The 18,200-nt window shown below is 39.5% G+C and overlaps 2 protein-coding genes across 5 annotated transcripts in view; one reads left to right on the forward strand and one right to left on the reverse strand.

Moving 5' to 3' along the window:
- The window catches only part of LOC139760687 (failed axon connections homolog), a 35,514-nt gene extending 20,989 nt beyond the window's left edge, over positions 1-14,525 (forward strand). Inside the window, exons 5-7 of one of the 2 annotated variants that reach the window (XM_071684242.1) lie at positions 5,665-5,873; positions 13,677-13,793; positions 13,993-14,525. In XM_071684242.1, the coding sequence (XP_071540343.1) occupies positions 5,665-5,873; positions 13,677-13,793; positions 13,993-14,081 (415 nt within the window). In that variant the 3' untranslated portion in view covers positions 14,082-14,525. The remainder of the gene's footprint in view (positions 1-5,664; positions 5,874-13,676; positions 13,794-13,992) is intronic. The other variant, XM_071684243.1, reaches the window with a different exon arrangement.
- The window catches only part of LOC139760686 (cytochrome P450 3A41-like), a 51,292-nt gene continuing 47,020 nt past the window's right edge, over positions 13,929-18,200 (reverse strand). For all 3 annotated transcript variants that reach the window (XM_071684241.1, XM_071684240.1, XM_071684239.1), the window contains one exon: positions 13,929-15,455. In XM_071684241.1, coding sequence (XP_071540342.1) covers positions 15,286-15,455 — 170 coding nt within the window. In that variant the 3' untranslated portion in view covers positions 13,929-15,285. The remainder of the gene's footprint in view (positions 15,456-18,200) is intronic.

The raw sequence follows: 18,200 nt of genomic DNA on the forward strand, positions 1-18,200 counted from the left end.
TCCCTCACCCTATGATCCACTTCCGCTTCCATGGTTCCATCCGCTGACAGATCCACTCCCAGATATCTAAAACACTTCACTTCCTCCAGTTTTTCTCCATTCAAACTCACCTCCCAATTGACTTGACCCTCAACCCTACTGTACCTAATAACCTTGCTCTTATTCACATTTACTCTTAACTTTCTTCTTCCACACACTTTACCAAACTCAGTCACCAGCTTCTGCAGTTTCTCACATGAATCCGCCACCAGCGCTGTATCATCAGCGAACAACAACTGACTCACTTCCCAAGCTCTCTCATCCCCAACAGACTTCATACTTGCCCCTCTTTCCAAGACTCTTGCATTTACCTCCCTAACAACCCCATCCATAAACAAATTAAACAACCATGGAGACATCACACACCCCTGCCGCAAACCTACATTCACTGAGAACCAATCACTTTCCTCTCTTCCTACACGTACACACGCCTTACATCCTCGATAAAAACTTTTCACTGCTTCTAACAACTTGCCTCCCACACCATATTTTCTTAATACCTTCCACAGAGCATCTCTATCAACTCTATCATATGCCTTCTCCAGATCCATAAATGCTACATACAAATCCATTTGCTTTTCTAAGTATTTCTCACATACATTCTTCAAAGCAAACACCTGATCCACACATCCTCTACCACTTCTGAAACCACACTGCTCTTCCCCAATCTGATGCTCTGTACATGCCTTCACCCTCTCAATCAATACCCTCCCATATAATTTACCAGGAATACTCAACAAACTTATACCTCTGTAATTTGAGCACTCACTCTTATCCCCTTTGCCTTTGTACAATGGCACTATGCACGCATTCCGCCAATCCTCAGGCACCTCACCATGAGTCATACATACATTAACTAACCTTACCAACCAGTCAACAATACAGTCACCCCCTTTTTTAATAAATTCCACGGCAATACCATCCAAACCTGCTGCCTTGCCGGCTTTCATCTTCCGCAAAGCTTTTACTACCTCTTCTCTGTTTACCAAATCATTTTCCCTAACCCTCTCACTTTGCACACCACCTCGACCCAAACACCCTATATCTGCCACTCTGTCATCAGACACATTCAACAAACCTTCAAAATACTCATTCCATCTCCTTCTCACATCACCACTACTTGTTATCACCTCCCCATTTACGCCCTTCACTGAAGTTCCCATTTGCTCCCTTGTCTTACGCACCCTATTTACCTCCTTCCAGAACATCTTTTTATTCTCCCTAAAATATATATATATATATATTGTTTTATTTATTTATTTATTTTGCTTTGTCGCTGTCTCCCGCGTTGGCGAGGTAGCGCAAGGTAATAGACGAAAGAATGGCCCGACCCACCCACATACACATGTATATACATACGTCCACACACGCAAATATACATACCTATACATCTCTACGTATACATGTGAAGGAAAATAGTGAAACTGGAGAAAAATGTAGCTTAGACATTGAAGCTTATTGATACAGTGGTTAAATTGATGAGAACTGCTATTGACGTTTGTGTAAATAGATTATACATTTCCTTTTTTCCATAGCCAGAGGTTGAACCATTATGTGACATTCATTTTTTTCATTCATTTCAAGCTAGAAGTTTCAGTTTTCTAAATTGTTTCTTACATTTCTCATATGTATATATATGTATGTGTGTGTGTGTGTATATATATATATATATATATATATATATATATATATATATATATATATATATATATATATATATATATATATATACACACAGACATATACATATATACACATGTACATAATTCATACTGTCTGCCCTTATTAATTCCCATCGCCACCCCACCACACATGAAATAACAACCCCCTCCCCCCTTCATGTGTGCGAGGTAGCGCTAGGAAAAGACAATAAAGGCCACATTCGTTCACACTCAGTCTCTAGCTGTCATGTGATAATGCACCGAAACCACAGCTCCCTTTCCACATCCAGGCCCCACAAAACTTTCCATGGTTTACGCCAGACGCTTCATATGCCCTGGTTCAATCCATTGACAGCACGTCGACCCCAGTATACCACATCGTTCCAATTTACTCTATTCCTTGCACGCCTTTCAACCTCCTGCATGTTCAGGTCCCGATCACTCAAAATCTTTTTCACTCCATCCTTCCACCTCCAATTTGGTCTCCCACTTCTCCTCGTTCCCTCCACCTCTGACACATATATCCTCTTGGTCAATCTTTCCTCATTCATTCTCTCCATGTGACCAAACCATTTCAAAACACCCTCTTCTGCTCTCTCAACCACACTCTTTCTATTTCCACACATCTCTCTTACCTTATTATTACTTACTCGATCAAACCACCTCACACCACATATTGTCTTCAAACATCTCATTTCCAGCACATCCACCCTCCTGCGCACAACTCTATCCATAGCCCACGCCTCGCTACCATACAACATTGTTGGAACCACTATTCCTTCAAACATACCCATTTTTGCTTTCCGAGATAATGTTCTCGACTTCCAAACATTCTTCAAGGCTCCTAGAATTTTCGCCCTCTCCCCCACACTATGATTCACTTCCGCTTCCATGGTTCCATCCGCTGACAGATCCACTCCCAGATATCTAAAACACTTTACTTCCTCCAGTTTTTCTCCATTCAAACTTACCTCCCAATTGACTTGACCCTCAATCCTACTGTACCTAATAACCTTGCTCTTTTTCACATCTACTCTTAACTTTCTTCTTTCACACACTTTACCAAACTCAGTCACCAGCTTCTGCAGTTTCTCACATGAATCAGCCACCAGCGCTGTATCATCAGCGAACACCAACTGACTCACTTCCCAAGCTCTCTCATCCACAACAGACTGCATACTTGCCCCTCTTTCCAAAACTCTTGCTTTCTCCTCCCTATCAACCCCATCCATAAACAAATTAAACAACCATGGGGACATCACACACCCGTGCCGCAAACCTACATTCACTGAGAACCAATCACTTTCCTCTCATCCTGCACGTACACATGCCTTACATCCTCGATAAAAACTTTTCACTGCTTCTAACAACTTGCCTCCCACACCATATATTCTTAATACCTTCCACAGAGCATCTCTATCAACTCTATCATATGCCTTCTCCAGATCCGTAAATGCTACATACAAATCCATTTGCTTTTCTAAGTATTTCTCACAAACATTCTTCAAAGCAAACACCTGATATATATATATATATATATATATATATATATATATATATATATATATATATATATATATATATATATATATATATATATATAAATAAAGTGCGTAAGACAAGGGAGCAAATGGGAACTTCAGTGAAGGGCGCAAATGGGGAGGTGATAACAAGTAGTGGTGATGTGAGAAGGAGATGGAGTGAGTATTTTGAAGGTTTGTTGAATGTGTTTGATGATAGAGTGGCAGATATAGGGTGTTTTGGTCGAGGTGGTGTGCAAAGTGAGAGGGTTAGGGAAAATGATTTGGTAAACAGAGAAGAGGTAGTGAAAGCCTTGCGGAAGATGAAAGCCGGCAAGGCAGCAGGTTTGGATGGCATTGCAGTGGAATTTATTAAAAAAGGGGGTGATTGTATTGTTGACTGGTTGGTAAGGTTATTTAATGTATGTATGAATCATGGTGAGGTGCCTGAGGATTGGCGGAATGCGTGCATAGTGCCATTGTACAAAGGCAAAGGGGATAAGAGTGAGTGCTCAAATTACAGAGGTATAAGTTTGTTGAGTATTCCTGGTAAATTATATGGGAGGGTATTGATTGAGAGGGTGAAGGCATGTACAGAGCATCAGATTGGGGAAGAGCAGTGTGGTTTCAGAAGTGGTAGAGGATGTGTGGATCAGGTGTTTGCTTTGAAGAATGTATGTGAGAAATACTTAGAAAAGCAAATGGATTTGTATGTAGCATTTATGGATCTGGAGAAGGCATATGATAGAGTTGATAGAGATGCTCTGTGGAAGGTATTAAGAATATATGGTGTGGGAGGAAAGTTGTTAGAAGCAGTGAAAAGTTTTTATCGAGGATGTAAGGCATGTGTACGTTTAGGAAGAGAGGAAAGTGATTGGTTCTCAGTGAATGTAGGTTTGCGGCAGGGGTGTGTGATGTCTCCATGGTTGTTTAATTTGTTTATGGATGGGGTTGTTAGGGAGGTAAATGCAAGAGTTTTGGAAAGAGGGGCAAGTATGAAGTCTGTTGGGGATGAGAGAGCTTGGGAAGTGAGTCAGTTGTTGTTCGCTGATGATACAGCGCTGGTGGCTGATTCATGTGAGAAAATGCAGAAGCTGGTGACTGAGTTTGGAAAAGTGTGTGGAAGAAGAAAGTTAAGAGTAAATGTGAATAAGAGCAAGGTTATGAGGTCCAGTAGGGTTGAGGGTCAAGTCAATTGGGAGGTGAGTTTGAATGGAGAAAAACTGGAGGAAGTGAAGTGTTTTAGATATCTGGGAGTGGATCTGGCAGCGGATGGAACCATGGAAGCGGAAGTGGATCATAGGGTGGGGGAGGGGGCGAAAATCCTGGGGGCCTTGAAGAATGTGTGGAAGTCGAGAACATTATCTCGGAAAGCAAAAATGGGTATGTTTGAAGGAATAGTGGTTCCAACAATGTTGTATGGTTGCGAGGCGTGGGCTATGGATAGCGTTGTGCGCAGGAGGATGGATGTGCTGGAAATGAGATGTTTGAGGACAATGTGTGGTGTGAGGTGGTTTGATCGAGTGAGTAACGTAAGGGTAAGAGAGATGTGTGGAAATAAAAAGAGCGTGGTTGAGAGAGCAGAAGAGGGTGTTTTGAAGTGGTTTGGGCACATGGAGAGGATGAGTGAGGAGAGATTGACCAAGAGGATATATGTGTCGGAGGTGGAGGGAACAAGGAGAAGAGGGAGACCAAATTGGAGGTGGAAAGATGGAGTGAAAAAGATTTTGTGTGATCGGGGCCTGAACATGCAGGAGGGTGAAAGGAGGGCAAGGAATAGAGTGAATTGGAGCGATGTGGTATACCGGGGTTGACGTGCTGTCAGTGGATTGAATCAAGGCATGTGAAACGTCTGGGGTAAACCATGGAAAGCTGTGTAGGTATGTATATTTGCGTGTGTGGACGTATGTATATACATGTGTATGGGGGGGGGGGGGTTGGGCCATTTCTTTCGTCTGTTTCCTTGCGCTACCTCGCAAACGCGGGAGAGAGCGACAAAGTATAATAAATAAATATAAATATATATATATATATATATATATATATATATATATATATATATATATATATATATATATATGAGGATATTCCAAAAAAAGCCCAGTCCTCTGTTCCTAACGCTACCTCGCTAACGTGGGAAATGGCGAATAGTTTAAGAAAAAAAAAAAAAAATATATATATATATATATATATATATATATATATATATATATATATATATATATATATATATATATGTGTGTGTGTGTGTGTATGAGTGGATGGGCCGTTCTTCGTTTGTTTCGTGGCGCTACCTCGCTGACGCGGGAAACGGCGATCAAGTACAATTAATAAACACTGTTATTATTATTATTATTATTATTATTATTAATATTATTATTATTATTATTATTATTATTATTATTATTATTATAATTATTATTATTAATGTTTCACACTTGTAGGTGTGTGGTTGTCTGGCGTTACTGGTTGGACGGAGCCGTTACGTTTCTCAAGACACAGGGCTTTAAACCTCTCCTGAAGTTAGTGTTTCCACTCTTCTTGAAGTATGGTATGAGGCGGCGGGCCAGGCACCAAGGCATCGGCGTACACTCACCAGATGAGATATACCACATCTGCAAGAAAGATTGCAACACCCTTGCTGGTTTCCTGGGTAAGGTCTAACATGTTTTATTAATGACATTTTTACATATCAACAGTGCTAGTCCTTCATTGTGTGAACGAGCTCATTCCATCAATTAACAGAGTGCGATTAAATATATTTGAACTAGATACAGAATACTCGAAACAATAGCTATTTTATTGATTGCTCATCGCTGTCTTCATCTAAACCCTAGTAAAGCAGACGGGCCCACCTTTACTGTGTATATGAAAAAAAAATTTGAACTTACTTGCCACGAGAATCTTTGTCATGAGACAAAGTATTCTGGATAGGAGTTACAAAGAGTACAAGAGACATATGTGTAAGGGGCGAGAATGTAATAAAAATCGCTGGGAGAATCCTGATGACAAAGTATGAATAGGAAAGCTCTCTAGGAAGTCCTGACTGTATATGGTGTGCATGAGAAACTTTCATTTATTTTACTTCTTATATGATGCGGAGTCCAGTCACAGACGAAAGTCTATATCAAGGCTAGACTTCAAAAGAAGTATAAATGGGGTTAAAGAGAGACAGAAGTAACGAGAGAAATCAACAGAAGTTTTTATGAACCTTAACTGAAGGGGAAATCTTGTCTTTTCAAAATAGCAGGTTACAGCTGTTACGAAACAGATGAAAGGCAAATGGCTCCAAACTTTCACAATGAAAAAGAAACAAATATCACGCCGACCCACCCTCGAATTGTCAACAGCCTCACAACAAATCACGTGTAGTTGTTGAATATTACATGGCCTAGCATACAAGTGGCCAGCTTTTGCGAACGGAAACCAAGATAATATCGATGGAAGAGGGATTTAGAGCTAAAGCTGCGATAAGCTGTCAGATTCTAAAATCACACACACACACACACACACACACACATATATATATATATATATATATATATATATATATATATATATATATATATATATATATATATATATATGTATGTATTATTTATTTCTTATACTTTGTCGCTGTATCCCGCGTTAGCGAGGTAGCGCAAGGAAACAGACGAAAGAATGGCCCAACCCACCCACATACATATGCATATACATACACATCCACACATGCACATAAACATACCTATACATCTCAACGTATACATATATATATATACACACAGACATACACATATATACACATTTACATAATTCATACTGTATGCCCTTATTCATTTTCGTCGCCACCCCGCCACACATGACATGACAACCCTCTCCCCTCGCATGTGCACGAAGTAGGACTAGCAAAAGACAACAAAGGCCACATTCGTTCACACTCAGTCTCTATCTGTCATGTATAATGTACCGAAACCACAGCTCCTTTTCCACATCCAGGCCCCACAAAACTTTCCATGGTTTACCCCGGACGCTTCACATGCCCTGGTTCAATCCATTGACAGCACGTCGGCCCCGCTATACCACACGTTCCAATTCACTCTATTCCTTGCACGCCTTTCATCCTCCTGCATGTTCAGGCCCCGATCACTCAAAATCTTTTTCACTCCATCTTTCCACCTCCAATTTGGTCTCCCACTTCTTTTCGTTCTTTCCACATCTGACACATATATCCTCTTTGTCAATCTTTCCTCACTCATTCTCTCCATGTGACCAAACCATTTCAAAACACCCTCTTCTGCTCTCTTAACCACTCTCTTTTTATTATCACACATCTTTCTTACCCATTCGTTACTTAATCGATCAAACACCTCACACCACATATTGTCCTTAAACATCTCATTTCCAACACATCCACCCTCCTCCGCACAACTCTATCTATAACCTACACCTCGCAACCATATAACATTGAAGTAACCACTATTCCTTCAAACATAGCCATTTTTGCTTTCCAAGATAACGTTCTCGCCTTCCACGCATTTTTCAACGCTCCCAGAACTTTCGCCCCCTTCCCACACTGTGACTCACTTCCGCTTCCATGGTTCCACCCAGTGCCAAATCCACTCCCAGATAACTAAAACACTTCACTTCCTCCAGTTTTTCTCCATTCAAACGTACCTCCCAATTGACTTGTCCCTCAACCCTATTGTACCTAGTAACCTTGCTTTTATTTACATTTACTTTCAGCTTTCTTCCCTCGCTCACCATACCAAACTCAGTCATCAGCTTGTGCAGTTTCTCACCCAAATCAGCCACCAGCGCTGTATCATCAGCGAACAATAATTGACTCACTTTCCAAGCTCTCTCATCCACAACAGACTGCATATTTGCCACTCTTTCCAAAACTCTTGCATTTACCTCCATAACAACCACTAAAAACCCATCCATAAACAAATTAGACAACAATGGAGACATCACGCACCGCTTCCGCAAACCGATATTCACTGGGAACCAATCACTTTCCTCTCTTCCTACTAGTACACATGCCTTACATCCTCGATAAAAACAACTTGCCTCCCACACCATATATTCTTAATACCTTCCACAGAGCATCTCTATCAACGCTATCACATGCCTTCTTCAGATCCATAATTGCTACATACAAATCCATTTGCTTTTCTAAGTAATTCTCACATACATTCTTCAAAGCAAACACCTTATCCACACATCCTCTACCACTTCTGAAACCACACTGCTTTTCCTCAATCTGATGCTCTGTACATGCCTTCACCCTCTCAATCAATACCCTCCCATATAATTTCCCAGAAATACTCAACAAATTTATACCTCTGTAATTTGAGCACTCGCCTTAATCCCCTTTGCCTTTGTACAACGGCACTATTAAAGCATTCCGCCAATCCTCAGGCACCTCACCATGAGTTATACATATATCAAATAACTTTACCAACCAGTCAACAACACAGTCACCCCCATTTTTAATAAATTCCACTGCAATACCATCCAAACCCGATGCCTTGCCGGCTTTCATCTTTCGCAAAGCTTTTACTACCTCTCCTCTGTTTACCAAATCATTCTCCCTAACCCTCTCACTTTGCACACCACCTCGACCAAAACACCCTATATCTGCCACTCTATCATCAAACACATTCAACAAACCTTCAAAATACTCACTTCATCTCCTCACATCACCACTACTTGTTATCACCTCCCCATTAGCCCCCTTCACTGTTGTTCACATTTGTTCCCTTGTCTTAGGCACTTTATTTACTTCCTTCCAAAATATCTTTTTATTCTCCCTAAAGTTTAATGATACTCTCACCCCAACTCTCATTTGCCCTATTTTTCAGCTCTTGCACCTTTCTCTTGACCTCCTGCCTCTTTCTTTTATGCATCTCCCAGTCATTTGCATTATTTCCCTGCAGAAATCATCCAAATGCCTCTCTCTTCTCTTTCACTAATAATCATACTTCTTCATCCCACCACTCACTACCCTTTCTAATCTGCCCACCTCCCACGCTTCTCATGCCACAAGAATTTTTTGCGCAAGTCACCACTGCTTCCCTAAATACATCTTTTTCCATTCTGTACTCAGTCTCTTCTGGTACTTAATCACACAAGTCTCCTTCCCAAGCTCACTTACTCTCACCACTCTCTTCACCCCAACATTCTTCTTTTCTGAAAACCTCTACAAATCTTCACCTTCGCCTACACAAGATAATGATCAGACATCCCTCCAGTTGCACCTCTCAGCACATTAACATCCAAAAGTCTCTCTTTCGCGCGCCTATCAATTAACACGTAATCCAGTAACGCTCACTGGCCATCTCTCCTAATTACATACGTATACTTCTGTATATCTCTCTTTTTAAACCAGGTATTCCCAATCACCTGCCCTTTTTCAGCATATAAATCTACAAACTCTTCACCATTTCCATTTACAACACTGAACACCCCATGTACACCAATTATTCCCTCAACTGCCACATTACTCACCTTTGCATTCAATTCACCCATCTATAACTATAACTCGGTCTCGTGCATCAAAAGTACTAACACACTCACTCAGCTGCTCCCAAAACACTTGCCTCATGATCTTTCTTCTCATAAACAGGTGCATATGCACCAATAATCACCCATCTCTCTCCATCCACTTTCAGTTTTACCCACATCAATCTAGAGTTTACTTTCTTACACTGTATCACATACATATTTATCTATTTATTATTTAGTTATTATACTTTGTCGCTGTCTCCCGTGTTAGCGAGGTAGGGGAAGGAAACAAACGAAAGAATGGCCCAATCCACCCACATACACATATATATACATACACGTCCACACACGTACATATACATACCTATACATTTCAACGTATACATATACATGCCTATACATTTCAACGTATACATATATATACATATACACATATATACATATATACACATGTACATAATTCATACGTCCAACATTGCAAACATCGATTCAACATAGCCCAAGAAGTTTCGTATTGTCTAATAGTGTCAAACGATTTCTGGCTGTACAGGAACCCACAATCGACCTGTGCTTTTCTTTTGTATCAAGAGGCCCGCACTTCGCGTAGAACTCAAAAGAAATTTGTTACACATGACCACTTTTCGCTGAATTCGTGTCTCTGGTCAGTAAGGTATTTCCTATGCAAGTAGTCATCCATTTGTTTCCTGATTATATTTTCCACTGTTTTACAGACAAAACTTCCTCAGTGAGACTGTTTTGTATTTCATTGTATTTTCCCAATTTCCTTCAGTAAAGATGGGCTCAAATTTGCCCTCTTCAATTCCATTATCATTAAACCCTCCTTCATTAATGTACTGAACAATATTTAAAGTGGTCTGTCAAGTTTTTTGTTCAGCACATTTAGAGAGTTCATCAGGACCATGAACCTTACAAGTGTGAAGGCTCTTTTTTAGGTTCTTTCTGTCTTTTCTAGCTGTTCCAATGATTTCCAAGACTTTCCAAGATTTCCATTACTATTACAACTTTATCTTCTCTAAGGAATGTCTTGCTTTCTGATCTTTTGATATTCTTAAGAGGATTATCGGAGCCATTATGCAAATCTTACTGTTATGTATTATTATATATTATTCTATTATGTACTAGTGAGAATCTCTTTCCAGTACCTCTAGGTGTGGACTCTACGTAAATATTCTTGATAGTGCCCTAATACAATTTGTCGAGAAACCTATTCGCGACGAGAATATATTAGATATAGTTGTAACTACACATGGCGATCTCGTTTATAATGTTAAAGCTCAAAAAAGTTTAGTACAAGTGATTAACGATAAATTTTGAATGTAATGCTGGTCAATATGTCAGTCGCAAAAAATACCTGATTCTAAAGGTACAAATTTTAATGATCTTGGCATTGCTCTTAACAGGCAATGAAAATATGAACGTAGTTTGGAAAAGCTTCAGTAAAACCTTCAGAGAGGTAAAGAGAACATACATGTCAATGTATAGTAGATGGTCTATTCGAAAACCGATACCAAGGTGCTAGAACGGTGAAATAAAAAGGTCCCTGTGTCTGAAAAAGTATTTCATACGAAACTTAGATAATCCAGTAAGCATTATGATAAAAATTATGTAAATTTGCGTAAAGTAAGAAAGTTATATGACAAAGTAAACGTCAGCAAATAGCGTATATTGCTGAAAAAACAGTACAGGAAACCCCAATGAGTTTTAAAGTTACGTTAGAAGCAAGTCATTACCCAGTCAAAATCCATTAATTACGAAAAACAGCAACTTGGTTCAAGACAACGAAGACATGGCAAAAATATTAGATCAGTTTTTTTTGCATATGTATGTACGTACGATCAAAGACATTACATATTCCGAATCCAGTCTCGTTGATAAGAGAAGGGAAAGCTCTTCAAGATATTAACATAAAAGCCAAAGACATAATTTCAGCAATAAAATTATGAAAAATGAGATATTTTAAGCCCGTAACTTCCCTTTTCAATAATTCTCTTGCTATGGAAAAAGTTTCAGATGAATGGAAGTTGCCAGTAAGTCATTGCCCTGAAAGTATCGTCACATGCTTAACGTCAATACTTGGAAAACTAATGGAAACCATCATTCGAGAAAGAATTGCAAATCATTAGGATAACAGTCACTTAACCGATTCTCAGCTTGGTTTTCGACGGAATCACTGACTCATGTTTGACAAATCTGCTTGACTTGTGATGTAATAGTATGACGAAAGTAAATCGTTGATGTTATACATCTAGATTTTCAGAAAGCTTTGGATAAGGCTCCGAATCAAAGGTTACTAGCAAAAATTGAGGTATATGGCACTGATGGAGTTGTACCTTTGTGGATAGGATTTTGTTTCACTGACTGTAAACCAAGACTTGTAATTAAAGGTAAACCTCAGAGTAGTTAGACGTAACAAGTAGAGTGCCACAAGTATCAGTCTTTGAACCGGTTCTCTTTCATATATTGATTAATGATATTGAGAATGGGCTGCATTGCAAGATATCAAAATTCGCTGATGATACTAAACTGGCAAATAAATCTACAAATGAACTTGAACGTCAACAGCTTTAAACTGACTCAACAAACTAATGGACTGGTATCATAGGTGGCAAATGATTTTAATATCTGTGAAAAGTTTTACATATCGCTTGTAAAAACGATAAGGCAAGCTACAGTACGAATTATGTTAAACTGGGAAAGGTAAACGAGGAAAAACACCTGGGCGTAAATGTCTCTGGTGACCTAAAACAAAGTAAGCAGTGCGTAGAAGCAGTGAAAAGAGAGCAAAATTCTTGGATTTATGGGTAGGGCTTCCAACTTATGTTCAAGGAAATCTTTCTTACTTTTGCAGTTCATTGGTCCGTCCACATCATGAATATTGTGTTAAGTTTTGTTCATCCTACCTAGAAAAATCAAACAAAGACAATACAGAGAGTATAGCATCGAACAACTACCAAGATGATTCCCGAACTGAGAAACAAATCCTACGAGAGCAGATTAATCTATTTAGCTTAAAAATGGTTGAGGTAATCATATAAAAGTATTCAACATTATCAAATGGAGTAGTTGAAAGCAATATTGTGGATACGTTTACGAACAGAGTTGATAAATACTAGACCTAACTCCACAACTTATATCATTAGCTATTCCTTGGTCACAATGACAGTTTACAGGTTATTCTTTGAATTATCTGTATGCCTTCTAACTTTTAACACACTAATCCTTGAGTTTCTGATATCTTCTACTCTCACAAATGGCTTTAAGAAGACCCAGTGGTCTGTTGCTGTTTGAATTCTTTTGTATCCTTTTATATTACTTACCAATATGACAATCACATTATTTGGCATTCTTGATATCTCCAAGGTGGTGGAGACACGGGTACCTCTGTACTCAACACCTTTAAATGATTTCTTTATTTCCAGTTTTTCTTTAATTTCTTACCTCTGGGTGTTTACTTAAGTCTTTCAGTCATGTCACAAATTAATGATTTCACTGATTTCTTGTTAGCAATTCTCTTGCTTGCTAATATGCCTCTTGTTTTACAAAACTCCACATTGAAATTACTCATTACTGGTGGCCACCTTTATGTCATGACTGTACCTGTCTATCAGTCTTTTTCTCAGAAATTGCATTTGGTACGTTACTAGCTTCTAGAAGCCTTGTATTTAGCTTTTCTTCCATTGCCATCCTTACTTCTTTAGTGGATTTCCTTTTTTTTTTTTTTGGGGGGGGGGGGGGGTGGTCCAGTCTATTAATCAACACCTTAATGTCTACCTCTTACTTTTGGATGTGGTGCAATTCATTTGTCAGCCAGCCCTTCAGTATTGATTCAACTTTTTTTTTTCTTGTGTGTTCAAAAGTAATTCTGTATTTCACATCTAACAGGGAAACACATCAAAACTCAAATTTTCTTACTGTGAGTTTACCTTATTGTGGGTTAATTTTGAAGGGGAAGAAGATTTTTTCGGGGGAGAGGAGCCGTGCACAGTGGACTGTGCAGTGTTCGGTCAGCTGGCTCAGCTCATGTGGAATGCTCCGGGTTCCCGCTACGAGGCTCTAGTCACTGGTAAGTATCCCTGGTATGATGAACTAAGTTGCAGTTTACTCCTCATTTTGCTTCTTTCACAGTAGGCGTGCAGACGGTATATTGTGTCTCATTCAGAGGAAGAGTGAAGTAATGCACTAAGAAAAACTTATGATATGCACGTACAGTATATAATGCTACCAGACATTAACTAGTTACAAAATGATGTATGTTGTGACAGATGTGTACCCAAGCTTAGCCCGCTACTGCCTCAGGATGAAGGAGCGGGTTTTCCCCGACTGGGACCAGCTGCTCGACCCTCCTCAGTAACACCTGCCAGCTTCGGTAGCCTGGCATTTTTAACGACAGTGTAAAACAAAAATGTTATTGAAATAGTACAACTTGACTGTAGATTTTGTGATGAATTTAAAATATGCGAAGTAGCATGATGTAAATGCTTTTTGTAAGCTTTTACGTGGACAGATATGAATGGATGTGTTAAAATATAAAACAATGTCAAATTTCTATTAGTATGACAACGAAACTGGTCCAACTATGTACAATTTGTAGATGGCTTTTTTTGTACCTTTATAAAGCTCTTAAAGCAGTAAATAGAAATAGAGTAACTATAAAGACAGCATATTACTAAATAAGGGAAAATAAATTTGTCATTATAACTATAAAGACAGCATATTACTAAATAAGGGAAAATAAATTTGTCATTAAGGATGTAGTGATTAAATAAAAATGGATCATCGGTGAAAATGTCATGAAGCTGTGGATTTTCTTTTTCCTTTGTTTTATCTTTTCCTCTGCCTGTAATCTTCCATATTTCGTTAGGTCAACAAACACCTGAGGAGCACAACTTAAATTCTTCCTTATTCTTTTCCACCGTATTCCTGGTCGTCGCCGAGACTAGTGGTTCTAACGGTGTGAACACCAGCAAACCGCATTAGTGTGTCTCAAGCTATCTTGAGAGAAGGATGTTCTTTCTTGACTTCATCGCTGCCACTTCATTTTGGGAATTTCGCTGCTGGGCGCTGTATTCTTCCACCTGTACTTAAAGATAGTTGGCTCATACCATTCTAAGAATGAAGCCTAAATTTTTGCCTGCTGGCAAGAAAATCTGGGCACAAGTGAAATTTCTAAGCGCACTAGAGGCTCAGAACGCAAGATCAGGCAACTGCTTTCTGCAACATCCCATCAGTGCCTCGCTCATTCAGATGAAGATCCTCTAGACTCAAGAAAATGGACCTACAATACTTCAGGAATCTTGTCAATTTCATACAATTTCATAATTTCATAAAATCGAAGTGTGACATCGCCTTTGAAAATGTATGGAGGACAAGTTATATTTTTTGTGGACTATGTATATACATACATATATATAATTTCATTTACATTAAAACATATGCATGATACTTTTCCGTCTTAGAGCATATTTGCTTCTGTTCCAGTGGTTATAGTTATCTCTGGTAATTCTTACACCCCACTTCCAGAGACGTTATATAGAGCTTCTTAGTCACATGGATTGTCACTCTTCCCTGAGTGATGTGAGTACCAGATGAACTCCGTTTCTGGGTCTCATGACTCCTGTTCCAAATTCCAACACAATCTCTTCATGTCCTGGTGCCAGCTGTAGGTCTGCAGCCAATATCATCTTTGCCAAAGCCACCTTAGCCTCCAACAGGGCAAACCGCATTGCTGGAAATATAATAATCAGTGATTAGTTCAAATATAAATCTTCATGGTGCAAAACAGACATAAAAATTCTATAAAAGAACAGTGGAGATCATTAGGCAAAAGCATATAGAACAAAACCGACTTAGGCTGCAATACCACCTGGGGATCGAATCAGATGGTGATGGTGATGCAAGGAGCCACCACTCAGGTATTTGTGACGTGCCCAGCCGTGGCATAAGTTCCTCTTTTCCCTGCTACATCTACACATAAGTTGCTAACATTCAATACATACATTCACGTTTTCTGTATTTCATACATAACACAATAACACGTAACTCATTCAGCTCGACTTATGTGTTGTCAGTGACAATCCCGTACTGAGTTGGAACACAGTCAAAGGACGAAGAATGCTGGATGGTTCCTAAGTCTGTGGCACTGACCGTCACCAAGCTACTGACACCCACCTCATCTATGCCGACAATGATCCTAGATCAGATCTTTTTCTGTTCGTTTTTGCAACATCATCGGCCTCAAGTCCAACCCACTTTATAGAACACCACCTGTCTACTCTCTCCAAGTCTTCATCGCTATAAAACTCCTGTGTCCAAGACTGCCTTCCCTCTACACTATCAGTAGTTCAACTACAATCTCCATTATTGTCACTCTCAGGGTGGCGTTTGTACATACTGCAATACATAATCACCTACTGGCTGTTTCTTGGATCTTAAGTCTCCCAGCTTTAAAGCCATCTCGCTCAAAATTTATCTGCTCTCTATACCTGCTTATGTGCTTCATGTATTTCCCCCAATTCTTCTAACTACATGCAGTTCTAGACTATCTGATTTTTTGCCAAGAAGCATTTTTGTCCTCACATCCACACATTATAATCTTGATGCAGGGATTTCAATGTACACCACATGAAATGGTCAGGTTCTACTTGGGATGATCCCATTAGAGTTGGGGTATTTCTTTTTCCTCCTAAACGAATCGAAAAAAATAATCAAATACCCAACACGAGTTCCTGACCATTACGACCATTCTTTCAATACATTCAACCTCTTTTCAACCTCTAAACCCTCTTAGTACGCATGCATTATTTATACCCCCTTTGGATCCTCTTACCCCAATTTATTTTCTATTACTTCCAGTTGGTCAAATCCATCCCCATCCCCACTTCGAAACGCCACTCCGGCTCTTGCACTTCGGGGGAGATCAATAATCATGCCTGTGCAGTTTCTTTACTGATTTTTCTTGGGACGGGTACCGCTTCACTGGCCAGAATGTCTCCAACTGTGGTGAGCGTACAAATGTTAATTTCCCTAAGGTGGAGTCCTACCTCCCTTCTAACATATCTTTCTATCTCCTCTATAGTTTAATCCTCACTTCTCTGGCGCCTTTTGCATCAAGGACAGAGCGTATCGCACCATGAAATTCGTACTTTCCCGTTTCTCGCTGTTTTCATATCTGCTTGGAATGACTGCATAGCCGTTACTTGTAAAATCAAGTATGTTTGATGAAAGAGGCCTGGATATTCTGGCTCTAATTGAAACGAAGCTCAAGAGTAAAGGGGAAAAATTATTTGGAAACTTCTTGGGAGTAAAGTCAGGTGTAGTTGTTGAGAGGAAAAGAGCTAAGGAAGAAGCACTACTCCTGATGTAGGAGTTGTGGGAGTATGTGACAGAGCGTAAGGAGGTAAATTCTTGAATCATGTTGGTAAAACTGAAAGAGGATGGAGAAAGATGGTTGATTATTGGTGCTTATCCATCTGGTCATGAGAAGAAAGATCATGAAACGCAAGTATTTTGGAAGCAGTTGAGTGAGTATATCAGCAGTTTTGGTGCACGAAACAGGGTACTAATACTGGGTGATTTGAATGCGAAGAGGAGTAATGTGGCAGATGAGGGGATAATTAGTGCGCATGGGGAATTCAATGTTGTGAATGGAAATGGTGAAGAGCTGAGAAAAGACTGGTGATTGGAAATACCGGGTTTAAAAAGAGATATACACAAGTATACGTATGTGTGTAGGAGAGATGGATATAGGGCATAATTAGACTACGTATTAATTGACAGGCGTGTAAAAGAGAGACTTATAGATGCAAATGTGCTGAGAAGAGCAGCTAACGGGATGTCTGAAGATTTGTAGAGGTTTTCAAAAAGAGAGAGAGAGAGAGAGAGAGAGAGAGAGAGAGAGAGAGAGAGAGAGAGAGAGAGAGAGAGAGAGAGAGAGAGAGAGAGAGAGAATGTAGGGGAGCAGAGACTGGTGAGAATAAATGATCTTGGAAAGGAAACTTGTGCGAAGAAATACTAAGAAAGATTGAGTGTAGAATGGCAAAGGGTGAGACCAGATGAAGTGAGGGGAGTCGGTGAGGAATGGGATATATTAAGGGAAGCAGTAATGGCAAGTGCAAGAGATGTGGAATGAGAAAGGTGGAAGGTGGGCAGATTAGAAAGTGTGGCGAGTGATGGGATGAAGTAAAGTTGTTAGTGAAAGAGAAGAGAGGCGCTTGGATGGTACTTACAAGGGAGGTGTGCAAATGACTGGGAGATGTATAAGAGAAAGCTGCAGGAGGTCAAAAGAAACGAGTAAGGGCTGAAAAAGAGTGCAAATGAGAGGTGGGGTGATAGTATCATTAAACTTTAGAAAGATTCTAAAGATGTTTTGGAAAGAAGTAAATAATGTGCGAAAGACAATAGAACAAATAGGAACATCAGTGAAGGGAGCAAAGGGGGAATATATAACAGGTACAGATGGAGTGAATATTTT

Source organism: Panulirus ornatus, chromosome 37, assembly GCF_036320965.1.
Source record: "Panulirus ornatus isolate Po-2019 chromosome 37, ASM3632096v1, whole genome shotgun sequence".
Lineage (NCBI taxonomy): Eukaryota > Metazoa > Arthropoda > Malacostraca > Decapoda > Palinuridae > Panulirus > Panulirus ornatus.